Source organism: Fusarium tjaetaba (genome assembly GCF_013396195.1).
Source record: "Fusarium tjaetaba strain NRRL 66243 chromosome Unknown NRRL66243_c0000011, whole genome shotgun sequence".
Taxonomy (NCBI): Eukaryota; Fungi; Ascomycota; class Sordariomycetes; order Hypocreales; family Nectriaceae; genus Fusarium; species Fusarium tjaetaba.
This window is the reverse complement of record NW_023501207.1, coordinates 43,219-68,714: the sequence shown is the minus strand read 5'-3', so window position 1 is coordinate 68,714 and position 25,496 is coordinate 43,219. Positions and strand designations below refer to the sequence as shown.

The 25,496-nt window shown below is 48.4% G+C and overlaps 12 protein-coding genes across 12 annotated transcripts; 6 read left to right on the top strand and 6 right to left on the bottom strand.

The window, feature by feature from the left end:
• Nucleotides 1-692: 692 nt before the first annotated feature.
• Nucleotides 693-1,902, top strand: FTJAE_373 (alcohol dehydrogenase; the record flags this gene model as incomplete). The annotated part of the gene is made up of 4 exons (XM_037350059.1): nt 693-857; nt 904-1,641; nt 1,716-1,789; nt 1,842-1,902. 4 exons carry the CDS (start codon nt 693-695, stop codon nt 1,900-1,902), a joined length of 1,038 nt encoding a protein of 345 aa, XP_037212491.1.
• Nucleotides 1,903-1,955: 53 nt separating this feature from the next.
• FTJAE_372 (guanine nucleotide-binding alpha-3 subunit) lies at nt 1,956-3,284 on the bottom strand (the record flags this gene model as incomplete). Its single annotated transcript, XM_037350048.1, has 2 exons — nt 1,956-3,103; nt 3,167-3,284. The coding sequence occupies 2 exons, from the start codon at nt 3,282-3,284 to the stop codon at nt 1,956-1,958; spliced, it is 1,266 nt and encodes a 421-aa protein (XP_037212490.1).
• A 344-nt stretch (nt 3,285-3,628) lies between these two features.
• On the bottom strand, nt 3,629-5,287 carry FTJAE_371 (glycosyltransferase family 90; the record flags this gene model as incomplete). The annotated part of the gene is made up of 1 exon (XM_037350037.1): nt 3,629-5,287. One exon carries the CDS (start codon nt 5,285-5,287, stop codon nt 3,629-3,631), a length of 1,659 nt encoding a protein of 552 aa, XP_037212489.1.
• A 1,908-nt stretch (nt 5,288-7,195) lies between these two features.
• Nucleotides 7,196-8,251, bottom strand: FTJAE_370 (MIS1-C1-tetrahydrofolate synthase precursor mitochondrial; the record flags this gene model as incomplete). The annotated part of the gene is made up of 2 exons (XM_037350026.1): nt 7,196-7,918; nt 8,039-8,251. The coding sequence occupies 2 exons, from the start codon at nt 8,249-8,251 to the stop codon at nt 7,196-7,198; spliced, it is 936 nt and encodes a 311-aa protein (XP_037212488.1).
• Nucleotides 8,252-8,743: 492 nt separating this feature from the next.
• FTJAE_369 (hexose transporter) lies at nt 8,744-10,519 on the bottom strand (the record flags this gene model as incomplete). The annotated part of the gene is made up of 4 exons (XM_037350014.1): nt 8,744-9,390; nt 9,449-9,568; nt 9,616-9,896; nt 9,945-10,519. The coding sequence occupies 4 exons, from the start codon at nt 10,517-10,519 to the stop codon at nt 8,744-8,746; spliced, it is 1,623 nt and encodes a 540-aa protein (XP_037212487.1).
• Nucleotides 10,520-11,276: 757 nt separating this feature from the next.
• Nucleotides 11,277-13,150, top strand: FTJAE_368 (murein transglycosylase; the record flags this gene model as incomplete). Its single annotated transcript, XM_037350003.1, has 6 exons — nt 11,277-11,351; nt 11,417-11,704; nt 11,754-12,064; nt 12,125-12,318; nt 12,372-12,488; nt 12,540-13,150. 6 exons carry the CDS (start codon nt 11,277-11,279, stop codon nt 13,148-13,150), a joined length of 1,596 nt encoding a protein of 531 aa, XP_037212486.1.
• Nucleotides 13,151-13,269: 119 nt separating this feature from the next.
• Nucleotides 13,270-15,354, bottom strand: FTJAE_367 (oleate-activated transcription factor 1; the record flags this gene model as incomplete). The annotated part of the gene is made up of 3 exons (XM_037349992.1): nt 13,270-13,480; nt 13,539-14,375; nt 14,420-15,354. 3 exons carry the CDS (start codon nt 15,352-15,354, stop codon nt 13,270-13,272), a joined length of 1,983 nt encoding a protein of 660 aa, XP_037212485.1.
• Nucleotides 15,355-16,337: 983 nt separating this feature from the next.
• Nucleotides 16,338-17,252, top strand: FTJAE_366 (pirin (iron-binding nuclear); the record flags this gene model as incomplete). Its single annotated transcript, XM_037349981.1, has 1 exon — nt 16,338-17,252. One exon carries the CDS (start codon nt 16,338-16,340, stop codon nt 17,250-17,252), a length of 915 nt encoding a protein of 304 aa, XP_037212484.1.
• A 239-nt stretch (nt 17,253-17,491) lies between these two features.
• On the bottom strand, nt 17,492-18,536 carry FTJAE_365 (uncharacterized protein; the record flags this gene model as incomplete). The annotated part of the gene is made up of 2 exons (XM_037349970.1): nt 17,492-18,446; nt 18,496-18,536. The coding sequence occupies 2 exons, from the start codon at nt 18,534-18,536 to the stop codon at nt 17,492-17,494; spliced, it is 996 nt and encodes a 331-aa protein (XP_037212483.1).
• Nucleotides 18,537-19,392: 856 nt separating this feature from the next.
• FTJAE_364 (gluconolactonase) lies at nt 19,393-20,376 on the top strand (the record flags this gene model as incomplete). The annotated part of the gene is made up of 2 exons (XM_037349959.1): nt 19,393-19,636; nt 19,769-20,376. The coding sequence occupies 2 exons, from the start codon at nt 19,393-19,395 to the stop codon at nt 20,374-20,376; spliced, it is 852 nt and encodes a 283-aa protein (XP_037212482.1).
• A 779-nt stretch (nt 20,377-21,155) lies between these two features.
• On the top strand, nt 21,156-22,906 carry FTJAE_363 (quinate transport; the record flags this gene model as incomplete). The annotated part of the gene is made up of 3 exons (XM_037349948.1): nt 21,156-21,288; nt 21,342-21,667; nt 21,725-22,906. The coding sequence occupies 3 exons, from the start codon at nt 21,156-21,158 to the stop codon at nt 22,904-22,906; spliced, it is 1,641 nt and encodes a 546-aa protein (XP_037212481.1).
• Nucleotides 22,907-23,225: 319 nt separating this feature from the next.
• FTJAE_362 (PPR1-transcription factor regulating pyrimidine pathway) lies at nt 23,226-25,494 on the top strand (the record flags this gene model as incomplete). The annotated part of the gene is made up of 4 exons (XM_037349937.1): nt 23,226-23,247; nt 23,393-23,630; nt 23,682-23,834; nt 23,883-25,494. 4 exons carry the CDS (start codon nt 23,226-23,228, stop codon nt 25,492-25,494), a joined length of 2,025 nt encoding a protein of 674 aa, XP_037212480.1.
• Between the last annotated feature and the right edge of the window lie 2 nt (nt 25,495-25,496).

The following is a 25,496-nucleotide window of genomic DNA, read 5'->3' as shown; positions in this document are numbered from 1 at the left end:
TTTGGGGTTGGGGACTAGAGGTCAGCCGGATCTTCCTGGATCTTTGCTCTGATCGTCACCCTGTGGCACTTGTTATTCTAGGTCACTTTGCTGTTTTAATGAATTATAACCGGGAGCATTGGTGTCTGAGTCCCTGGCCAGCTGGTTTGCTGAGCTACGTTAATGGGGTTCTGGGAATTGAGTGGCAGCATATTATGGAATGGCCAGGAAGTCTCGTCTTTGGTGGAGGCCTTAACATTAATACGCATATTATAGAACCTTTGTATTCTTCAATAGACATTGTTGGGTAGAATCACTTCACCTAACTCCTTCAACCGCACTAGGTATAGTCCAGAACATAAAACTTGCAGGGACTGGAGTATTCATTAGCGCCGTTGCCCCCACATAGCTCAACCGCGCTACCGTATAGATACGGTCAGTGGCCCACTATGTGTAGCCAACCACGAACACAAGTGGTCTCAGTCGCAGTTGTATTCTTCCCGAGAAACTCGTGATGGGTTTCGTTGAGATTCTGACAATCCAATGTGAATTGGTCAGCATTAGGCACAGAGGGGGCAATTAAGGATGGCATCGGTGTATCCTTTGACTATAAAACCATGTAATCAACCCACGTATTAACTGACCCATCAGCCAATAACTAGGTCTCGTCTCTTCACATATCTACAATCAACCACCAACTTATTGCATCTATCATGTCTTTGCCCAAAACCACAAAGGGCTGGGCCGTCGTGGGCCAGGGCAGCTTTGACAACCTCAACTTTGACACCCAACAGCCTCTCCCCGAGCTCTCCGACAACGAAGTGCTGGTCAAGTTCCATGCAGCTTCTCTCAACTTCCGCGACATCATGATTGCCCAGGTAAGTAAGCACTCGCTACCCTGATCAATTTGACTGACTCACTCAGGGCACTTATCCCTTCGATATCAAGGAAAACATCATCCCAGGCTCCGATGGTGCGGGAGAAGTCGTGGCTATCGGCAAAAAGGTCACCCGCTTTCAGAAAGGGTCCAACGTTACGACGTTGTTTATGCAAACGTACTTTGGCGGACCGCTAACCCCCAAGGCCTTGGGATCGGCGGTCGGTGGTTCTGTTGATGGCACCCCCCGGGAGTACGGTGTCTTCAACGAGAATGGACTCGTGGATATGCCAAGAAACCTCAGCTACTTGGAGGCTGCAACACTGCCCTGTAGCGCTCTTACTGCGTGGAATGCTCTCTACGGGCTGAAGGCAATCCTTCCCGGTGACTGGGTCTTGACACAAGGTACTGGTGGTGTCAGCATCTCTGCTCTGCAGTTCGCAAAGGCTGCAGGTGCTCGAGTCGTCGCCACGACGTCCTCTGCTGCCAAGGCCCAGAAGCTCAAAGAGCTAGGAGCTGATCATATTATCAACTACAAGGAAATTTCGAACTGGGGAGAGGAGGCCAAGAGGCTGACTGAAGGTGGCGTTGACCATGTCCTCGAGGTTGGGGGCGCGCATACTATCACGGAGAGTCTCAAAGCTGTTAATATCGGCGGGTCTGTCACCATCATCGGTTGGATTGCTGGGCCGGGAGAGACCGGGCCAAGCTTCCCTCAGATCCTGTCGAGCATGGCTGTCGTCAGGGGAATCGTGGTCGGGAGTCGAGATCAATTCGAAGCAATGGTACGTTCTGGAGCAGTCGTTTTCTTCACTGGCCCTTTCTCTACTTTCCAATACATGATTACTAACTTGAAAAGGTTCGCGCGATTGAGGCTTTTGACATCAAACCCGTTCTCGACAAACAGGTCTTCAAGCTTCTTGAGCTCAAGGAGTAAGTCAACCATATACCATCCAGACTTGGAAGCCAGGCTAACCAATCCCAGTGCTTACCAGTATCTGGTGGACCAGAAACATTTTAGCAAGGTTTTAATCAAGATTGAGTAGCAGATTTCGAACGAGATGTAAGTGGTTGAGAATATTATAGAAGTTCTTCAGGACTAGTTGTGACACTCAACAGGAGGCATATCAAGCTTCTTCAAGACCTTACTCAGTGAGGTATTTTCCATAGTCTCAATAGCAACCATCACATCCTCTGCGCTATGGATATCTGCAGTACCCATGTATAAATTTTGTTCAGCTTTTGCAAGTTCCCGGAACTGGTCTTCCATAAACTTGAGCGCTGCATCTCCGTCACTGCCGCCCGCGTATTGAGGAAACCATTTCGATAGCGGCGAATGAACAATCTTTTTTCGAAAAGCCGAGACATTTGACAAAACGACAAAGAATGGCGTCTGGGTAAACCACTTTGAGTTGACCAGCGAGTCAAAGAGAATGAGGTACTCGCGAAGCCTGTTTATAGTCTCATCTTCTAGCAGACTCTGGTCATAGATGGCCAGGTCACAGATGAACACAAGGCAGGCCGCGTCATCAACCAAAATGTGTATCCATTTTCGCCTTTGCGTTGACCGATCCGTGATTTGTAAAAGTCGCAGCGTGTGAGTTTCTCGATGGATGAGGGCCTCTTGGGCTACTCTCCCCAAACGGCGCTGGTCAAAGTGGAACCAGTCATGTTCGGTAGGAATGTACTCTGGCGCAAAGACTCGATTCAAAAGCGAACTGAGACTCCCACTTGCAGTGCAGGGGCAGGTAAGGAAATGCGGAAAGCGGGCATTCAAGAATCGACGCTCGATGTCTTCAAGATTATGGTCAAGCTGCTTAAGCGCGAACCGCAGTTCGTCGCCGCAATACAGCCTCACCATGCTTTCAACCGTTTCTTCATCTTCGTGTTCGCGTGAAAGAATCTCCTTGACACGGCCCAGGACTGGATGAGCCTTGATCCACTCTGGTATGCAAACATATTCATCGATAACATGCAAGCATTCCCGGCATATCGACGCGACAGAGCGCCTCGCCTCGACCCGGACATCTGCGCGTTCGTCGCTGGACAGTGGGATCTCAAAAAGTCGGGCTTGCTTCAGGAAAAAGCACATCTCGTGCTCGTCGCCGAAAAGGATGATCTTTAATTGTCGTTTGCTCTTCTGGGACTCGGCAGCGAGGTATCTGTCAATGGCACGGGTCCGCGCCTCGGCCTCGGCGGGATAGCTGGGCAATGGGAGTAAGCCCTCTTCTCCCGAACTTGGCGACTCTGGAGATATCATGGATTTCGAGGATGGTGGGCAAAGGCCCTCCCATCAACGTGCAGGCTTACTCTCGGCCCGGGTATGTTGGCTTCCGGCTTCTTGACCGGTATTTTGCTTTGGGCATTTGAGACTGTCCTCATCAACGCCGGAGGTATTTTTGTAATGACTATCCTTTTCGCAGTCCATGATGGCTTGAAGTGCCCAATATAACAGGTACTCGTGGAAGCACTGGAGGAAAACAGGATGAAGTGGACTGGCTGGGTTATGACCCCGCTGACTCGTTCGCTGCGGCCATTGCCTGATTGGGCTGAAGGGAAAGACAATGTCGTCGCTCGCCCAATGAGGTTGCCACAATGGTCTCAAGTCATAGTTATGGAATTAACACATATAGAAATGCAGCAACGATATGACTGTACTTGGTAATACAACTGAAGAATATATTCTTAATAGTTTAAACTCAGGTAAGGGACTTCTATCCTGTAATTACTATTATACCAGCGTTTCTCTAAATCCTTACTAACTTTAGCTCTTTAGCCTAAGAAGCCTAGATGCTCTCGATCATTATCTACCACTCTCCCCCATTCTAATAATAATCGAAACATATAAATCTGCATATCTTCAGGCCGTAACGCCTTCTGAGCCCAATCACGTCCCTGCTCCGCGATCTTTCGTGCATGCTCCTGCCCATCTTCTTTACCAGATAAATAGTTAAATAGTGCCCAAACGCCAGAACCCAACCGTACATCGAGAGGGATATAGTGCTGCCACGCAGTAAGTCGCTCATTGAACCATGCCTGAAAGATACCCGCTCGATAAACGAGGCTCCGGCTTTTCAAAAAGGGCAAGAATCGGCCACTAAACCCTGCTCCGTCCATGTCGATGAGATGCCGATACTTCCAATTATCTTCGAACGGTGTAATTGGGGCCGAGAGCCTCCATTCGCCCTCAGAATCGCTGATTTTGTCCTCAGGTGAAACGATGTGCATATCATTAGCCCACTTGTTGAATGTATGCTGTTCGGCAGCGCAATCGGCTTGATGGCACTTGTGAATGGTTCCTGAAAACGAAACATTGATGGCTAGAGTCTCTGCTTTGCCAGTCGCCTGTCGGTAGGCTTCATGTACGAACCTGGATCGTAGGAAACCCATCCACGAAGTGAAGGCTGCATATCCGTCTGAGCTCGACCCCCTCCAAAACAACGCCTCGGATTTGTCGCTCCAAGCGGGATCAAGGGTCTCGTTATAGAGACTTTTCTTCTCAAAGTTCCAGGGAGATGGGATCATAATATCAGAAAACCCTCCCACACGAGCTTGGCTGAATATGGGAAACAGTTTGTTCGTTCCCACCATAGCTGCTGGTGTATTGATGAAGCCATTGAGATACGCTATGTCTGGTTGATGGCATAGATCGTTTGCAAGACCAGCGTCGCCTACCAATGCTCCTTCGTCGGTGAATATTGAATGTGGAAGCATACAATCCACGCAAAGAGTACTCCAGTCCCACCAACGCTTTCTGCGAGCTAGAGATGATGGGGGACATGAAGGACTGACCAGATCATGGTAGATCTGCCAGCGGATATTATCCGTAAAGAAGGGCGACATGACCTCCGTTGGAAGCGGCTTGCTGAAATACGATGGCCATTGTGATCCATTCAAGCTTTTCGTCGTGCTATTCTGTATTCTCTGGCCCGGACGCATCATGTTAGCGATTGCTTCCTGCGCTACAGCTTTGTACGTGCGCATTTCCTCGAAAGGTATAGCCATTTGGCATTCGTCCGCGAGATTCATGGCAATATCCATATCTGGTAGCCACTTGACAAAAGGCTCCATCATTCGCTGCATCGAATCCATCATCCAGCGGTGAGATCCCGGTATATGTGGCGAGTAGTCGACCGTACCATTCCTTATGCGAAGCACACCGACACCCACTGACGAATACTCGGCCAAATGAGCCGTTCTATCCCGTATAGTTGCCGGTTCAAGACTCCAAAAGGGCAGTAGGTCATTGTGGATCTGGGTGAAATCGTCAATAATAGGCGACGCGTTGTCTATAGCAAATCTATGCCATTGATCAAAATTAGGTGGAGGCAGCATCCTATATCTTCTCTTGTATTCTTCGACGGCTTCTTCCAGCGTCTGACTCTCTGCAGCTTGCTCTTCCCATTGCATGAATCTTGCATTTGCGGCCATTGTTAAATCCTCAACAGCCCTACTCAAAGATATAGATGATGAATCGGATAGCAATCTTGCAATCAGGAATGGCAGCACATACATGCCAAGAAGCATCACTGCAATATTTCGATGGTTGGACGAAACCGTTGAAGATGGAAGTGCTCGTGCTTGGTGAAGCTCAAAGCAACACAAAGCCCAAAATAGGATGGCAACTACTAACTCGATACTCAACAGATCAGACGACCTAAGCGGTAATAAGACTTTGGGCCCTAGCATTGGAAGGTGATCTCCAAAAAGGCAAATTGGGCTGATGAGCAAGGCTAGAGTTGCTGGACGGACTGAGCGCGACAATGAAAATGCGCACAGCACAGCCACTGTTGTGAGTAGAGACTCGACAACTAGATCCACCAAGTCTTTCAGAGGCGGACAAAAGGTCCAAAAAAGATCTGAATCCTCTAGCAGAAAGGGAAACGCCAGTATAAACGTGACAACTGCCGAGGAAAAGAGCCCGAGAGCTACAAAAGTAGACATGTTTGTTCGTTCCTTGATGGTTTCGTCGTGAAGGCGCTGTATATGTATAAGAAGAAGAGCATCAATGACGCACGAAAGGACCTGGGCACCCAGAATCAGGGCCCTCAGTTGCCATATTGGAGGACATATAGCTCCTGTCCTCGTAGTATATTGATCCAGAGCCGATAAGGCAGCGAATCCCCAGAGAAAAGCGAAAAGGCCACGTAGAAACATGATTCCATGTTGTCCAGGGCTGTTAGCAACGATTGGCTTTAGAGATGTGTCGAAGCGGAAGATGTCATTACAGACAAATACTAGAAATGGCAGGAATGCCTACATCGCCGTCAGTTAATCAATTCCAATGTCTCTTGACTAGCATGTCTGGAACTACTCGCCTCAATCCCCAAGACACTGCATTGCGTCGTGCGAACAATAACCCAAAATAGTAGTATTCGTACTACAATGCACCCAACCATGAAGAAGAATAACGCAGGCAGAGAGCGTATAGTTGATACACATATTGTTATTAATTGTGAAAATCTCGTACGCAGACTGGTTGTTTTTGGTGAAAGGTAAAGAGGACCTATTAGCGGCCTTTCAGCACAGCGATCTGGGTCTGAGTATCGTGAGAAGCCTATTGAAAAGACCGCGGTTATGATAAGGACGAAAATTCCCAGATGGATAGGGCGTTCTGAAAAGTCTTAGTGAAAGTTTTGAAGTAAAATAATTTATCATCGCACCGTACGCCGCGGATGTGTGATATCTCGACGACAATATGAGTAAACTCGAGATGAAACTTCTGCATAGCTGATTAACACTAAGCTGCAACACTGCACTTCAGGGATAGAGCGGATCACACCCGAACGATATCGCCTGCATCGCTGAAACAGAACCACATATTGCGCGTGTGTTCATTCTTAATAGTATACAATGCATTGCGGAGGGAGCTCCGTGAGAGTTGGAAAAAAAAAAGATAAAGACGTTTTGCGAGGATACATTTCGTTTCTGCGGAGTTTGTCTCTTTGGCCGGAAATAACATACTGTAATTAATCTCTTATTTGATGCCTGAGGACGTTCGGAGACTTCCTAAAATAGATTACTGCAGATCCGTCACGTAAGATTAAGTATAAGGAGAGATTGGGACCAACAAATCCCTCGCGCGGCGGAAACCCTGAACGTGGGTGATCATCACAGTTATGCGTGTAGGGTACGTAATGAGAAGGCCCGTATTAGTAATATATTAGCCTAAAGACCATGTAAGCATGACCGACTAAAAATCCTCAGCATCCTCTATAACAGGTCCGATGAAATATTTATAGGTTTAATCAACCCTGTGTAAAATCGGGTTTCCGCTAGCAGCGTCCAAACCCAAGAGCGAGAATGCATAAGGTGTTGGTGAAACAAAAACTGCTAGTCTCACATAGTTAAGCAACAGCACCCTCGCATGTTTTCTTTCGCAATGATCCGCTTGGCCTTGATTGTCCGCTCCATCATGATCCATAACAGAATGGGAAGGACTCCTCCCGGTGTCGGAGCAATTGCTAGATCACTCTGATCAAAAAGAGCGTGGCTCACATCGCCAATGACGCCCTTTTCTGTAACATAGAAGCCAAGATCGACCAAGACGCTCACTTCCGGCTTGACCATTGATTCTTTGATGAAGCCGGGTCCACGATGCAGTTCCGAGATGATCATGGAAGCTCGTGGTGCCTGCACTTCCTCCTCAAGAGGTTCGTGTTTGTCCTGACATGTGTCATAAGATGGATCGAAGTCTTTAGACGCGCTCACGTAGGGGAACTCGCGCTTCATCTGGTTAATGAATTCTTTCGTGATGATATTTCCAAAACCGAGAATCTGGATTTTGGCCTGCTGTGCTGACTCAGACAGCTCATACCTGGCCAACAAGCGGATCAAGGCGTCTGCAGCAATATTGTCCGCTTGACCTTTGTCGAATTCTTCAATGTTCTTGATAGGGTTGATGTACCCCATGATTTTTGCTTCATTCAACTGCTTAGGTAACGGGCGCTGTATGAGAATGCCGTGGATTTGAGGGTCCATGTTCAGCTCTTTGACTTCGTTCATGACCTCTATTGTTGACGCGTCGACAGGCATCTCATACACCCAATAGTCCACGCCAGCCTGTTCCCCGAAAGGTTAGTTATGCTCTGCAAGGTAGAAGCGGGGAATATTTTGTGTGCCACGTCGCAGTTATTCTCCTCACTCTAAGCCATGGTAGGAATGGGAAAACTGTTGACTTACCCGCGCAGCAACGTGAGCCTTGATCTTGACATAGTCCACTGCATCAGGGCCCGTGTTGAAAAATACCACAGCCATGACAGGCTTGATGCCTCCTCTGTCGGCTTTCCGATGACACCACTGCTCAATGTCGTGTACGACCAGGTCTCCTGTGAGAAGGCGGGCCGAGCCGTACTGGTACGCCAAGGGTAGAGTCAGCAGCTCAGAGGCGACCATTGTAGCGCTTTGTCTGTTCGTTTTGTAAGCTGTGTAAATACGTCGCAGGCTCTAGGAAAGCTGTTGAACTTTTATGTCATTATTGTAGTGTGAGATGCGATATGGAGGGACAGGATATCTCGAGGTTGAACGGGAGACGAAGAGGTCGATGAGGCGGTGGAACGTGCACGTGCCATTTGAATGTCAGGGCCAATCAGGACATCATCTCTGAGACAACAGAAAACCCTCAGCTTTCTTTGACAATTTCCTTGGCCATCATTCGGTGCTGAGATGAAGCTAAATCGTGATAAACTGTTCAAAATTAATCTCAAGACTATATAGCGACAGTTTCAAAGCTATCGCTTCTGTGATGTTTGAGGGGAGAAAGTCGTAGTCTAGATGAACAAGACGTAACAGGCAAAGAAGAGCATTATTGGCTTTGTGTAATTAGAAACTAAGGGACAACTAAAGCAATTAAATCACATTTGGGTAGGCTACTTGATCGTTTTGGTCCTAGACCTTGCGGTTAACGTTCTCCTGCTCAAGGGTCGTGGGCATCTCGGTGCTAAAGACCTTGGACTTGACAGGCTCGTCAACAGTGACATCTGCAGCCTCGCCGTCAAAGATGACAGCAATCTCCTCCAAGGCTTTACCCTTTGTTTCAAGGAACCAGCCATAGGCGATGAAACTCTCGACAATCAGGACAGCAACGTAGACGAGATAGTACCGCCACCCAATGCTATCCAGTCCAACAGGGTTGACGTACTGATTGACAAAAACAGCACACTTCGTCGCAAGGACATACACGCCCATTCCCTTGGCGCGGATCGAGTACGGGAGAACCTCAACCGAGTATGCAACAGGGAGGGGCGAGAAAGCCATGCAGTAGAAGATCTCGTATACAAAGATAAGTGCCATCACTGCGACGCCAGCAGACTTGGCCTCTGTTGCAGCAAAGCGTTCTGATGCGATGGTCCATCCTGTAAAGACTAGCAACATTCCAATTGTAGAGATTCGGAAGAGAGGACGGCGACCGACGCGATCGACGAAGCAGGCGCTGGTGAGAGCGAGGGCCCAGTTCCAAATGTTGATAAGACCGTTGACTAGGGCTTGTGTCTTCTTGTTCGTGATTCCGACGCTGTCCATGACTCGAGATAGATCTGCAGAGTCACCATGTCAGCATAGATATTTGGTTTACCAAGGGCGAAATTGACTTACAGTAGGAGATCAGTCCGTTTCCAGACCATTGAGACATCAGACCCATGCAGATGACAAGGAACATTCTGTAACGGTTACCCTTGGTGCTGACCATAGACTTCCAAGTAGTTTGACCAGATACTGTAGATTGTCAGTAAAGAACGACAGAGCGTCAGCGAGCGACTTACACTTCTCTTGCTCAATTGCAGCTCGAATCTCTTCGTATTCCAGCTCTACTAGCTCCGTCTTGACACCTTCTCCATGGTACCTCGTAAGAGCTTCGAGGGCCTCTTCGCTGCGATCGTTCGAGATAAGCCACCGCGGGGACTCAGGGAGGAACCAGACTGTTGATAGCTGGATAAGACTGGGTGCCATTTGTAGCAGAGAAGGGATTCTCCATGACCAAGTGCTAGGGATTACTCGGGTGCCGTAGGTGATCCAAGCAGCGGCGATAGAGCCCAGGAACCAACTTGAAAAGTCAGCAAACATAAGTCATGAGGAGAGAAGACTCCCTTACCAGGTATTGCAGATAGCTGTAATGGTGACTCGATCCTTGGGGTGAGAAAGCTCACTAACCATGCTAGGAGACGCAGTCGTAGCAAAAGACAGCCCAAACCCCAGAATGAAACGGCTGATAACAAACATGGCAAAGTTGGTACTCTCACATTGGAGAATAGCACCTGCAATCATGATGATGCTTCCCGTAGTAATACCCCACCGTCTACCATATTTATCAGCGACAAAAGGCGCAACAGGCGTGGAACAGATGCTGCCAAGCGACATGATAGCGCTCATGAGTCCAAGCTGAGAGCCTCGTGGATTGTCAAAGAAATCATCCCAGTAGGAGACAGTCTGCAGGGAATTCATCATACTTCCATCATAACCAGATGTCGCGTATGATACAACACATGCGGGGAAGAGCAGGAAGTAAAGATGTCGCCGGGCAGCTGACTTGTACCAGGCTGGAGACTCTTTGGAGAGCTCAGATATGCGAGAGGGTTTGTAGGCTGCGTCGGTGGTGCCTTGTTGGCGGGCTTGCTTGGCTAGCAAGTCCTGCTTTGGGGCTGGGAGACGATTTCGAAGGTAATTCATAGCGAAGGATCAATCCGAAGGTAATACTGGTGATGCGTTGATGAAGGAGATAAGTGCAGATCACGGTGCATGGTTGGTTGTCTTATATATGTGTTTGTGATGTGATAAAAAAAACCGGAAGTCTTTTTGGCTATATTGCTGCCACCCTAGAGTGCACCTGGTTAGTATCCGAAAACTCGGGTGTCATTCACCCCATCAATTCGATAGCGTTGCAGCTAAACTTTGCGGGGTCGAGAGTAATTTTCTGGGGATCTCCGCATATTGATCGTTCCATATGTCGGGTCGAGCAACAACTCATCGGGGAAATTGTGAAGTCTTTGCATCACCAGAGAATTGCTCATAGTCATGAGTGAGGACCTGTGGAGAGAGGGGATCGAGATGGACCAATCATGGCGTCTCGGGGGAGCTAAATCATTGCCCCTACGAATTTTCACGACTCGTGTTCCACTTCGAGAATGTCGGGGTTAGATTTTAGCTGCCCCGAAGCGCTATGATTGGCTCGCGTCCGCTGCAGCTTGGTCTCGGGGCAAGGAATTGACTCCCCCGAACAGTATCTTGATGTCAACAGAAGTTGGCTTATCCTCGGCAATCCACTGCGTTCTCATGAGCTAATATCATTGGTATGATCATGAGATGTGCAAAGTGGAAATATTCCGAGGGAGTTTGTGCCATGGGGTATTTAGGACAAGTCCATACGCGCCCGTCTCTGCATCATTCACACTGTTATTGACCAATTCATCGGCTGCTGACCACCATCATGACTACCGGAATTCTCAAGACAGACTGCAATCGCATTGTCGACGCGAACGGCGATGCAGTACTCTTGCGCGGTGTAAGTTCCCATACCCATGCTGTGCTCGCTTTTATAATGTATTGCGATTAACACCGTCATCACAGACTGCCCTCGGTGGCTGGATGCTCATGGAGAACTTCATGAACGGCTTCCCCGGGCGAGAACACCAGATCCGAGCGGCGCTCCTCAAAGTGCTCGGCCAAGAGAAGCATGACTTCTTCTTCGACAAGTTCCTCGAGTATTTCTTCGGTGAAAAGGATGCTGAGTTCCTTGCTTCACTGAACTTCAATTGTCTGCGATTATGTCTCAATTACAGACACTTTGAAGATGACATGAACCCATTTGTCATCAAGGAAGAAGGCTTCAAACATGTTGACCGAGTCATCAATCTCGTAAGTCACCACGGATCTCTCTATCAGAAGCTGCTAACGTGAGTCGCAGTGCGCTAAATATGGCATCTATACCATCCTCGACCTTCACGCCCTACCTGGTGGACAGAATCAGGACTGGCACTGCGATAACCCGACTGGATACGCTGCCTTCTGGGACCACAAACACTTCCAAGACAGAGCGATCAATCTGTGGGAACATATCGCGCGGAGATATAAGGGAAATCCATGGGTTGCTGGTTACAATCCCATGAACGAGCCTGCTGATGTTGAGTGGACTCGCCTGTTGGCCTTCTACGACCGGATTGTGCCAGCAATCAGAAACATTGATCCTGGCCATATCTTGTTCTTGGAAGGCAACACGTAAGTACCACCTGCTTGAGTTGATCTTCTACAGACGTACTAATGACACCCCCGACACAGATTCAGCATGGACTTTACAGGCTTCGACAGGGTATGGGATAACTCCGTATACGCCATCCACGACTACTGCGGCTTTGGGTTCCCAAACCGGATTGGTAGGTTCCAAGGCACAAAAGAACAGGAGAGCTACATTCGTAGAATGTACGACCGCAAGGTGGAGTTTATGAAGAAGCACAACGTTCCAATCTGGAATGGTAAGTCCAGTTGCGATGGCTCATTTGATGACCTAGCTAACTTCTGTGTGCAGGGGAATTCGGTCCCATCTACGAGCGAAAAGAGTACAACCCAGACTGGGAAGTCCAGAACCAAGAACGATATAATATGCTGGATAGACAGATGGCTATTTACACTTCTGAGAGCATTGGTAGGTTACCTAGGATTCGCATCATCCCATTTCAGTGCTAAAGTATCTCAGCATGGTCGATCTGGGCATACAAAGACGTCAACGTAATGGGAATGACCCATGTCTCCCCAGACTCTCCCTGGCTCAAACTCCTCGGCCCCATCATCAAGAAGAAACGAGATCTCGCTGTCGACTCATGGGCCTACGACGACGCACATCTCCAAGACGGTCTCTTCGGTCCACTACACCAGTGGTTCGAAGATAACGTCCCTGCAAAATACTCCAAGAAGTATCCCTGGCAATGGCGCATGCACATGCATGTCTTTCGCGGTATTCGAGGAATTACCATGGCTGAGTATATGATCCCCGAGTGGGCGGATTACTTCAAGGATAAGAGCTTTGAGGAACTGGATGAACTAGCTGCGAGCTGGAAGTATGAGAATTGCATGCAGAGGGAGCAGTTGAATGAACTGCTGAAGACATATGCCCCTATGAAGGCTGGGGATAAGAGGTTGGAAGGGAAGGTTATTGCGTCAGAAGGTTCTCCAAGTGATGCAGCCTCGAAAGAGGCATCTGTCTCGGGTGTTGGTATTTTTGAGCTGTCGCCAGAGGAAAAGCTGAAAGCTGAGCTGAAGAAGCAACAACAACAACCGCAAGCTCAACCTGTGCCTGTCGCAGCATAAACTCGTTCTTATACATATTATACAGACCCAAAAACTGAACAATAGAGACAAATTGTACCTATATCCCTATGCAACTTGAACAAAATATCAGTATTGTCATTACAAGAACAGTAATTTAACTATCCCTCCTGCCTTGCTATTCGTTTTTGCCGTGCCCCATCGAGCCTCTCTAGTATCTCCATGTGCCATGAAAACTCTGCCACACTCTGGCTGAATCGAGCGAGGTTCCTCTTCCCAGCCAAAATCACATCCTCCACATCGTCAGGCAGTAGGTCCTTAAATATCGGAAAGATGGTTGCCACCATCAAGATAATGGTCATGGTGAAGGTACTTGTAAAGGAAAGCAAAGGTCAGTAATAGCCAAAGGAGTAGTGGTTGGGTTACTTACACCATGCCAGTAGGGAACAAACACGTCAGACTATTTACCGTCTGAACATCAAATACCTTGATGAACCCCGAACACCCATCCAAACAAGACTTGGATCGTTTCAGAACTGCCTCTTTGCAAGGATGAGACTCAAAATTATCGATGTTGAGGACAATGAATTCGATGAAAGGCCTGTGTATAATATATTGGCCTGCATAGTATCGCCCCTTGAGTCTCAAGATGTTCCATGAGTCATTGCCGACTGGTATGCCCTGAATACGCGCTGTTGGGGATTGAAGACTTGCAGGTGAACTTGTATCAGCACCTGTCATAGGGACATCTTGAGATGGATTGCTAAGGAGAAATTCGGGGAGATTGCGGTATATGGCAGAGTGATGCGACCAGAGATCTTCCGATATTCTGAGCAGCCAAGATGCGTAGTTGGATCGCCTCGTCCGGAACTGCTCCTTGTCATCGTAAACAACACTGTTGACAGTGTTCAGAAACCGTCTGATGGCTGAGTTTGTAGTGATCTGAAATGCGACAAGCTCTTCCTGACTTCTTATCGTGCTGGCTTCTGATGAATCTGGCACGGATGGCGAGATGGGGTGGCTTTCGGCATTGAAGGCTGGGTATGGAATTTTGTCTTCATATCGTGCTATACCAGACGGCGACACAATAGATATCTCGGATATGAAATCACATTCGTATATGAAGGATATCCAGTACAAACGACGGAAGCCATCAGAGACAGTCTCGCTCTTTGCTTGTAATCGGGCCATGGTCTCGCACTTGACAGCTGTTGCGTGTGCCCAGTGGAAAGCTTCTGCTACTGCACCCGAAGCACCCATGTAGATGCTAAATCGTCAGTCGTTTCCATGAGGCGTAGGATGATAACTCACCTTGTGAGCATACTGGCCTGAGCAGCCTCTAACGACATATCAGTCGAGATGTAACCCAGTATCAATCTTGCCTTGCACCATAATTCACTTCTCAGCTGATCCTCCAGATTATTCGAGCTGTTTGGGAATGTTTTATGGTTAGCTTCGAGGCATATGTCAGACTGTCCACTCGAACTCAACAATGCCAGGCAAAGAACCACAAGAAGCAGGCCATATCGCGGCATATCAACCATCGGTGTGTCATTCTCTCCGTAAAACTCCCTAGCTGTTACTATATCGAAGATCTTGAGAATATCGATCTTCAATAACAGAGGGAAGAAGATGTTGACTTTTGTAAAGTAGAGGTGGATCAAATCGCGCAGCCGTCCTACATTGTCATAAAGAGACGATCTGCAGTATGAGCTGTCGTAGAGCTTCCACGAGGAAGGAGGCTGTGACGTTGTCGACGGATGTTGGTTGTTCTGCTGCTCTTGGAAGAAGACTTCGGTTGCATCTGCATATCTCAGCAAGTCCTGTTCATCTGCGCCGTTCTCTGAGAGAAGGGTCTGAACCAAGCTCCATGAGAAAACGTGATTCGCGTTAGCTGTATGCGACAGCGGTATTTGAACTTCAAACACAGGCTCTCGGCCCTCAATGGTTGAGTCATGCTGTGGATCATGATGGCTCGTAGGTGAGGCTTCCGGCTGAACTCTCTGACTCTGCGATGCTGACTTCGACGATAGAATGCGATCCTCGAGAAGCTGCATCCGCTCCAGGAGGACCTGAGTGTTATAGTCAATCTTGGGTTGTTTCGCATCTCGATAGACGCAATCGACATTCTGAGAAGCACAGAGGCCGCATCTTGGCTGGACAGCGTCACAGCGCGTCTTGCGCATACGGCAGTTTACGCATGCTTGTATCACTCGTCTCCGATTGGGAAATTGATTGTATGACATTTTTGGAGGGAGATATTGATGGTGCGATATCGCAAGAGGCTGGACTGAGATGGTGGCGACGATTGAGTAGGCGGTCAGAACTGGCAGACACCGAGAATGGTTAGGTAGTGAGCAGTCTTGGGCTACTTACTGTAAGGGCATTTAATGTGCACAAGTCTTTTATGAATAAGTAGTCAATAGGGAGAAATTAATAAGTGCCATGAGTAACGCTATCTAACCTGATACCTCATCAAGTCTCTCCTCCTATCTACCTGCAGACTAGTTTAGTCTTACTGATCTGAGCTGGCGGATATAGCTTGTTATAGACTGAAAGACAAAGATCCTTAAGGTGACCCTTTGCAGATTCGCCTGATCACTGTTGCCCAGACGACTCTAGGCTAACCCTTATATGCAACCTACTGTCTCAAGGAGTTTTAACCTCTATTTATTAAACTGCCCTTCCTCAGTGGAGTTCCCGCGCGGTAAGCATTTCAGGAGGCCGAATTACCGCGCGGCTGATTTGTCATAACACCTCTTCTTGCTACACTCAATTTTCCTGGCCCATTGGCGCCAATCCATTTCATGAAGAAGCTGCGCCGTACATGTTTAATATCTGGAAGGAGACTATCTCTACTACACCGTCTCATCTCAGATCTTATGACTGACATATATGGCGAACAGAGCTCTACTGCGTAGCGGGTGACCGATTTTGCTTATACTGTTTCGCAACATCACTAGCCAAGCCTCTATAATTAAGCCGACTCTGATATGTGATTGCCCCACCTGAATCTCGTAAGCATTAACAATCAGAGACACTTGACTCTCTGTCTAGATTGAGTATGTGCCCATATATATATATATATATATATATCATCGCCTGGTCAAGTCTTATACCAATTATTGAAGTCGCTGAACAAGACTATCCAGCCTACTAAAAAGTTATAAATTATTGACACAGAAATTAATCACCAACACACCATTCTCACTTCAGCCACCTATCGACCATGCCGGAACTAAGAACGATCAGTAAAATCTTCACCGCCATCGAACAGGCTGAAGGCGCTGGAGCTAGAGTGCGACGCTCCATTGGCAGCCGACAACAGCGCAACTTCTCACCATTCCTCATGCTTGACTTCATGAAGGGCGGCAATGGCGCAGGTTTCCCCGATCATCCCCACCGAGGACAAGAAACAGTCACCTACATCCTCAAGGGCGCCATTGAGCATGAGGACTTTGCTGGAAACAGGGGCATTTTGAATGCTGGAGACTTGCAGTTTATGACTGCGGGCAGAGGCATTATGCATTCCGAGCAGCCCGTCGAGGGCTCTGATGGAGGTGACAGCATGGGCCTACAGCTTTGGGTCGACCTCCCAAAACATCTCAAGATGTGTGAGCCCAGATATCGAGATCTGAGAGCCAGTGAGATCCCAAGCGCGCATCTAGACGATGGCAAGGTTCTGGTCAAGGTTATATCAGGCAAGGTCGGCGACGTCGATAGCGTCAAAGACTTGTCATATACCCCAGTGTGGTATCTAGACGTCGAGATTCAACCAGGTGGCAAACTGGTCCAACCTCTACCTAAGGATTGGAATGCCTTCGCTTTTGTATTTGAAGGTTCAGCCGATTTCGCGTCTCTAAGCGGAGCATTGACAAGGGTGGATCAGCATGGTACGGTGCTATATAAGCCAGGAGGAGATGCCGTTTCTGTCCAGGTTGCTGAGAACCAGGGTTTCAGCGCTCGCCTTCTCTTAATTGCCGGCCAAATCCTCGACCAGCCAATCGTTCAGCAAGGGCCATTTGTATCAACTAGTGCTGATGGTATTCGTCAGGCTTTCGAAGACTTCTACGAGGGTAAAAATGGATTTGAGAGAGCAAGGGGATGGCAGAGTGATAATACGAAGCGCAGGATGAGTATGTAAGAGAACCTAGCGTCCGACGAGATCTTGGCGAGGGCTGCGACGAGACATAACACTCTATCCTTACGATGAATAAATATCACTGTCCAAACTATTACAAGTAACCTTTTCTCTGTCCAACAGTTTGAAGTCTTGAAAGAATAGTATTACACAAGTATCAGAATCAGTGATCTAGAGTTATATGGGGATAACAAAAACATGAGCCGCTGACTATCAGCTTCCACTGAACTTGTCAAAAGAATTCAATTTCTTGCCAAGCCGTCAGACGCAAGGCGGTTCCTGCTCCAACGCGTATCCTTTATCACACCGTTCAAACTCGCGCGCATAATTCTCCTCCTCACAGCCTTGCAACCCCTCAAGTTCTCGCTGGAAATAAAGTGCGCAGCTAGACCCGACACATACGCCGCTGCCGCACTCGTGCCAGAACTATAACGAGATCCATTACCAACTGAGCTCGAGACAGTAGGGACACGAATACTCGGAGCGAATATATTAACCTGGAGGCCGTAGTTGGAGAACGGAGCACGGCGGTTATCGAGGCCACTCGCTGCGACTGTGATGGCAGTACTAGCTGAGGCAGGGGAATAGGTAGAAGCAGGCTTACCCTGATTACCCGCCGAAACAATGACCGTGATACCAGCCTTCGTAGCTTTCTTCACGGCACTATTAATCATGGCGTTGTACTTCCAGGCGATAGATATGTTCATGACGCTCCTTTCCGCGACGCCCTTCGCAATGGCGTCGTTGATAGCCCATTCAACAGCCTGGGGGAGCCGCTCTGCTTTGCCTTTACCCATTTTATGCACCACCTTGGCCGAAATTATGGTGCAATTCTTAGCCAGACCATACGTAGTCCCTCCAATAATTCCTGCCATAATAGTGCCATGCCCAACTTCATCGTAATCTGGTGACCCTGGGACGAAGTTCGCTCCGTTCAAAGCCCGGCCAGAGAATTCAGTGTGTGAGAAATTTATGCCAGAATCTATCAGGTATACATATGCGCCAGATATCTCGGTTTCATCATCGTGGCATCGGAGTGAACCGTCGTTTGTGGCATGGCCTGGGGATATTCGTTCGAGATTCCATGGAGTATTGAGCTGAGGTTCGGGTTCATGCGTTACTTCAGGGCGACGAGCGATGGTGTCCGAGGTGGCGGGTCGATGTATTGGACATAGGATTTTTCGCGATGCCCGTAAACTACTGTGTGTCAATATGTATCCCAACACTGGACTCAGGTAGGACTTACCATCTCCGTGTCAGTGTTGTAATACCATATTCTTCTGTCATGATGGGTCTCCTGCTTCTCGATTTTAAACGGTACAGTGGGCTGCTGCATAATAATAGAACCTTAGGGGAAGGTTGCGATAGCTTCTTATATACAAGAAGTTTCCACGAGGTTAGGATTTGAGTTCTTACAAAGTTGCAGCGAGCAAAGTGAATATATTCTTAAATGGCTTATGCCATTCGTTTAACTCTAAGAAGCAAATGCTGTATGGCGCAAAATATGGACATGGTGTGGCGTAGAGTTATTGACTTTGATATGTAAACCTTGTCAGATGTCCTGGCTACAGAAAGCAGAGAAAGAAGTTCCAGAATAACATTTAACTTGAAGCTCAATCTTCACGTAGTCGACACCATGAAGCTTATAGATCTGTTGTCCTTGTGATTATGACCTAGGGTTTTCAGACACTTCGCATATAAAAAGTTACAAGCAAAACTTTATCTTCTTAGCTGTGTTGTCTCACATGAACTCTATAATTGAGCTTGGGCCATTGACGAGATTCAGCAAGATCATGAGAGTCATAAGTAAATAATGCCCGCTAGAGCTCACACGCATCACAAGTCGCATCCAAGGCTGGAGCGCACATTCATCAGTATCTTAATTGGCATTGACTACAGCTCTTACAAGGCCCAAGATTTCCGAACCGACGTCAGAGGACATTGATGATGCTGCCCGTGAGGAGACTAGGTCTCCAATGTAGACTAAAGCGTGACTAGTCCCCAAGCCGTAGCATCAGACCCATCGGAGTTCCTCCGCACAACAGCATACCCCAAAACAGCTCAACGCTCAGCGCCTATAAAGGATCCCAACAGCATCTTGCGATCGCTATCTTCAGTCAGGCTCTACATAATCTTGATCGAAATGAACTTTTACCCACCTCCTCCCGTGATCAAAGCAGAGATTCATCTGCGCATCCCGGACGACAAGCGCTGCTTGGGTCAAGAGTCAGAATGGCGCGGGGGCTTTGCGGGGTCATTCCAGCACATCTTCCTTGAGGGACCCGTTGTCGACAGCGCTGGGAATCTCTATGTCGTGGATGTTCCTTATGGTCGCATCCTCAAGATTGATACCGACAAAAATGTTAGCGTTGCGTGCACTTGGGATGGTGAGCCAAATGGGCTAGTTGGGACTGCTGATGGGGATTTGTTGGTTGCGGACTATAAGCAGGTAATCACAACTTACGTCTGAGTTTATGAGTGATGCTGATTACAGTAGGGTATACTCTCTTTCAATCCAGAAACAGGAAAGATCGGTCCAAAGTTGACGAGGAAGAATCTCGAGCGATTCAAGGGGCCTAATGACTTGATCGTTGACTCCAAGGGCAATCTTTACTTCACAGACCAAGGCCAAACGGGCATGACAGATCCAACAGGCCGCGTCTACCGTTTATCCCCAGACGGAAGACTCGACACACTCCTTGACAACGGCCCTTCACCAAATGGCCTCGTCCTCTCACGAGACGAGCGCTTCCTCTACGTCGCCATGACACGCGCAAACCAAGTCTGGCGCCTACCCCTACACGCAGACGGCACAACCTCCAAAGCCGGTGTGTTCTTCCAGTCTTTTGGCAATGCTGGTCCTGATGGTCTGGCCCTTGATGAAGAAGGCAATTTGTTCATCTGTCATCCAAGTCTTGGTTCAATCTTTGTGGTGGATACGCATGGGATACCCAAGGCTAGGATTGTTAGCGGATCACCGGGGATTAATTTGACGAATTGCTGTTTTGGAGGTCCAGAGCATAAGACTTTGTTTATTACTGATAGTTTGGAGGGCAATATTCAGAAGGTGGAGTGGCATTGTCGGGGAGCTGTCGCTGCGCCGGCGCTGAAGCAAAGCAAAGAGTAATAATAACGATAGACTTGGACCATGAACTACATATTATCTTCCTTACCAAACACCGCGGTATGCTTGATCAGTTATATCCCGTTTCGTAAGTCAAGAGATACTGGGAAGCGTATGACTGCATATCACATTCTCGTCCCGTTGTCCATTCTCAAGACGTGACAATGGCTCTTGAGCCTATGCCGGGAGGCCCATAGTAGCTCGAAGCCAATCTGCGCCGTTCAATTATCACTCTGTGCGGCAGTTCCAACAACATCATGGCCGCAATCATCGGTGTCACTTCACCTAAGACTTGATGACCCGATTCTTACCAAGCATCAGCTCAACTCATTCTGTCCGCCGCGTTTTTCCCGGGTCCTTTGCCGTGGCGTTCCCCAATGCAACACCATCACTGACTCGTGACGAGGGGTACCCCATCTCCGTCAGCAACTTACCCAAATCTACGCTCCGAAGCCTCCTCCGGGTGCAGCCCGACAACACTAGGACATGCTCCGACGACAACACTTTGACTCCACGCTAAACAAGGGGCCCACTCCGAGGTCTGGGGAAGCTTTGAATCTCGGGGGAACCAAGATCATCCCCGCCTTTTTTTCTCCAGGACGTGAGCGTTGCATTTTTATCTCCACGCTTCGGTAATCCCCGTTGACTTTCTGGGGAAGGAATTTCAGCGAGACTGGGTAGGATATATTGCACCCCCTTTCTCCCAAGGACGATCCTGTTCCCTCAGCTTCAAGCTCTCGTCCTCCTCCCATCTTCACCAGTTACAACAGTCACAGTTCACAATGGCGAGACCAAATATGATCAAGGCCACTAAACGGGCCATCAAAGACAGTCCGAAGGAGATCTTTAACTGGTATCTCCTCATGTGTACCTGCATCTGGAGTTTCTCTGGTGTCGCCAAGGGTTTCGACGAAGGTTAGTCCAGTCTCACAACCATCTACCGCCAACTCCCACTAATTACTTGGCAGGAAACATCGCCTCCCTCGTCATCATGGAGGTGTTCAAAGAGCGTTTCGGAATCGATAACCAGACCGATCATCAATATGCCAACACAAAAGGCTGGATCGTGGCTATTGCTACGGCTGGTGCTGTCTTTGGATGTTTGGGTTGTGTTTGGCTTACCCAGCGACTTGGCCGAACGCGTACCTTTCAGTTCTTCACTGTTGTTTACATGGCTGGTATTTTTGGTCAAACGTTTAGTAGTGGGAATATTGGTGCCCTTTATGCCACTCGTGTCATTTCGGGTATTGGTATTGGTGCGACGACTGTCCTGCCTTCGGTCTATATCGCAGAGGTATGACTCCCTTTTCTCACTCTGTAACATCTCCAACTAACGTGTATCTCTATTCAGATTTCGCCGCAACCTATTCGTGGTCTCTTGACCCTCCAGTACACCTGCTGTCAACAACTCGGCGTCGTCTTCGGCTTCTTCTTCAACTACGGCGTCACCAAATACCACGCCGGCACAAACTTGCAATGGCAGCTCCCAACCGCACTTCAGCTCATCCCCGCTCTCATCTGGGGTGTCGGCACGTTCTTCACTCCAGAGACTCCCCGCTTCTTGCTCAGTCAGAACAAGAGAACAGAGGCACTTGCTACGCTGTCTCGCTTCCGAGGACTTCCAGAAGATCACCCTTATGTGCAATCTGAGTTTCAGGGTATTGAGAGCCAGTTGAATCATGAGATCGAGATCGTTTCTGGTGCCAATACTTGGGACTTGATTAAGGAGACATTCACGGATCTGTCTAACCGACGACGCTTTATTCTCATGTTCGCCTGCCATGTCTTTGGGCAGTGGTCCGGTGCCAACGCTATCACTCAGTACAGCCCTACTATCTTTGGGTACTTGGGTATTGAGGGTACCGAAGCTCGCTTCTTGGCTACTGGCTGCTACGCAATCTTGAAGTTTGTGTCCGTTCTCATCTTCTCCGTATTTGTCATCGACTTCATCGGCCGACGTCGCTCTCTCATGACTGGCATCACCATGCAGATCTTTACTCTAGCTTTTGTCGGTGCTTACCTCAAGGTCACCAATGGCTGGACTCCCGAGAAGATTGAGGCAAGCTCATCTGCCATGGCAGCTAGTCGCGCAGCTATCGCGGCCATCTACATCCACGCCATCGCTTGGTCCATCGGCTGGTTCTCCATTCCTTATCTCGTCTCAGCCGAAGTCTTTCCCCTCAGAATTCGTTCCATCAACGTTTCCATTCTCATGGCCGTTCATTGGGCCATGTACTTTGGCTGCTCACGTGCCATGCCTTCTCTCTTGGCAGCGACTCAGCGTTATGGAGCTTTTATGTTTTTTCTTAGTATCTGCGCTATTTCTCTGGTTTATGTTTACTTTGCGATGCCCGAGACCTCTGGTCGGTCTTTGGAGAGCATGGATAAGCTGTTTGAGAGGCCTTGGTACACCGTGCACAAGATTGCCTACCCTACTGCTGATGATTTGAAGCCTGCGGTACGCGAGATCCTGGAACCTGAGATGAAGGATCAGGAATCGGTGGTGTCAAAACATGTTGAGAACAGATATTAAGTGCTCGAGCAAGAGAAGATATAATATAGGGTGGCTATGGTCAAACTTTTAAGTTGATGTTCTTGTAAATAATCCTTTAGCTGCAACAAAAAGTCAGTGCCTCAAAACGCGTCAAACGTGACCTATTCCTATTTTGGTGAACAATTTGCGGGGCGAAGCACGTGATATCTCCTCTCTATCACCGTAGCCTCTTTATTATTGGAGCATTTATATCAAGCTGATCCCCATGATTTTGTCCTCCAACAACCCCAGCTTAGGTTCTAGCCAATCACAAATGGAACAGGATGTCGCGTCTACCAAGACTTCCAGCGTGTCAATCATGCGCCCAGAAGAAGACCAAGGTCAGACTTGGGACATACTCTATCTTCAATTGACGTGCTGACAGGAGTGACTCAGTGTGACAACAATAGGCCTAGTTGCTCTCTATGTACACGCAATGGGCTGGAATGTCTCGTCTCGTGCATTGACTTTGACAATCATGGCCAGTTATCGAGAGCGTAGGTCTCCGACAATGCCTTTTCTCAATCGTTCTGACGGTAGTCACCCATAGTAAGATCGATGAGCTGGAAAGAAAAGAGCAAGAATTGTCCATTAGGCTTCAAGAACTCGAGTCAATCGTGGTCGCTAACCCAAGTACGGTGGATACCTCCAGTCCAGATGACAGACATACCGTGAGATCCATCGCAGCGTCTTCACCCGTGGCACGCGAAGGAGCAAGCCTGAGGTATGTTTCATGGCGATAACATACCAGACACCGACTGACATATGATGATAGCTTCATCGCGCATCTATTCTCTGACGCGAACTGGAGAAAGTCACATGCCACTCTGCTAAGAACATTGGCTGATGCACCCGGCACCGATGAAGTCTCGATAGCCCCTTGCTCTCTACCATCTGCAGTAGAGACACAGATGTTATTCGAGAAATAGTCAGTCACAATCTTCTTGTCTCTACCCATCTACTAACAAGTTTGCAGCTTGAGCTGGGCACACATACAGAACCCGTTCCTTCTCCGCAGAAGCATCTGGGCCCTTCATCAGCGTCTCTTCAATGGCCAAGGCACATCCACCAAAGCCTCAAGCCACGACCTCTTCCGAGCCTTCATGATATGCGCCATCGGGGCAGTTCTGCCATACCGCAACAAGCTTCACCATCGCCACCCAGAAGCATACTACAATGCAGCTCTACAGCACCTCGACGGCGACTTTCTGACTCGGGGACTGGATTCTGTTCAAGATTTGTTGCTTATATGTAGATTCGGCATCTACCACCCAATAGGTACTTCGATCTGGGACGTCGTTCGACTCTGCGGGCGTCTCTGCATCGAACTTGGTCTTCACAACGGGACTGATATCCGAGGCGATTTACTACAAACACAGCTCAGAAGGAGAATATTCTGGCAGTTTTATCTCATCGATCGCTACAGTTCAACGACTTTGGATCGTCCATTCTTGATCGATGATGCAGATATTGAGACAAAGTTTCCAGTTGAAGTCAGCGACGAGGAACTCGAAGCAGCCAGCCGCGACGTCCAAAGCCTCGATTCCTTGAACTTCACTCGCGAGCCTAACGTGCAGAATGAAATGACTATCTTCTTCGTCTCTGTGCGGCTGAGGCAGATATCATCACATATACAGACCGAGTTCTCCAAGCTGAGGCGCAAGATCTCTAATACAAGGTCGAAGCACTTACTCGCTGGTCATGTCCATGTTGTGATGACGAAGCTGTTGAAAGAGCTGAAAGACTGGAGAAGCAGCAACCCTATAATACAGGAACCGAGCTGTCTGTACGAAACACAAGAGTGGTACGACTCGCTCATCGCCCGTGAGAGACTATCTGTCCTCCGTCGCGCAATTGACCTAGTCCCAAAGGTCAACGGCTCTCCACCAAAAGAGATCCTGATTGTCTTTCTCAGATCTGCGCTTGAGACTATTGAGAGATATCACATCATATGTCAGAAACCAGGTATGGTGACGCACACACGAAGCTACTTTCATATGCTCTTCACGGCTGCGTTGTCGGTCATGTACTGCATATCCGTATCCAAGAAGCTTAGCCAGGAGGACATGCGCGCATCTCATCAAGGTCTACTGCTTTGTCAAGAGTTATTGAACAGTGTTGCCCGACAACTCCCAGACGCAAAGAGCTATGTAGCCGTCTTTGAAGCCCTACACCGCGATGTGTCGCAACGCCTGTGGCCGAATGTGCGAGATATCTCTGTTAATATCCCAGTTGATCCAGCGATGGGCTTCTCAAACGACATCAGCGCCTTCAATGGTCAAAGTTTCTCTCCAGACCTGGGTACCAGTACTGTACCCAATTCCTTGGGAAACATGCCAGACTTTTCAACGAATCGCCAGTTCTTTGATCAGGGTTTGCAGTCACGCTCTAGTCTAATAGACCCAGTGAGCCAGTTTGGTGTTCCAGGACAAGATGGGAACGATATGTCTGAGGAGTATCAAGATGGGTCGTCGGTAAATTGGGCGCTGTTGAACTATGATTCACTGTGGAATATGGAGTCTGCACTGGGCCAGTATGTTTATGGAGATCCTACGAATCCCAGTGTTTGGGATGGCTTTGAGTTCTAAGC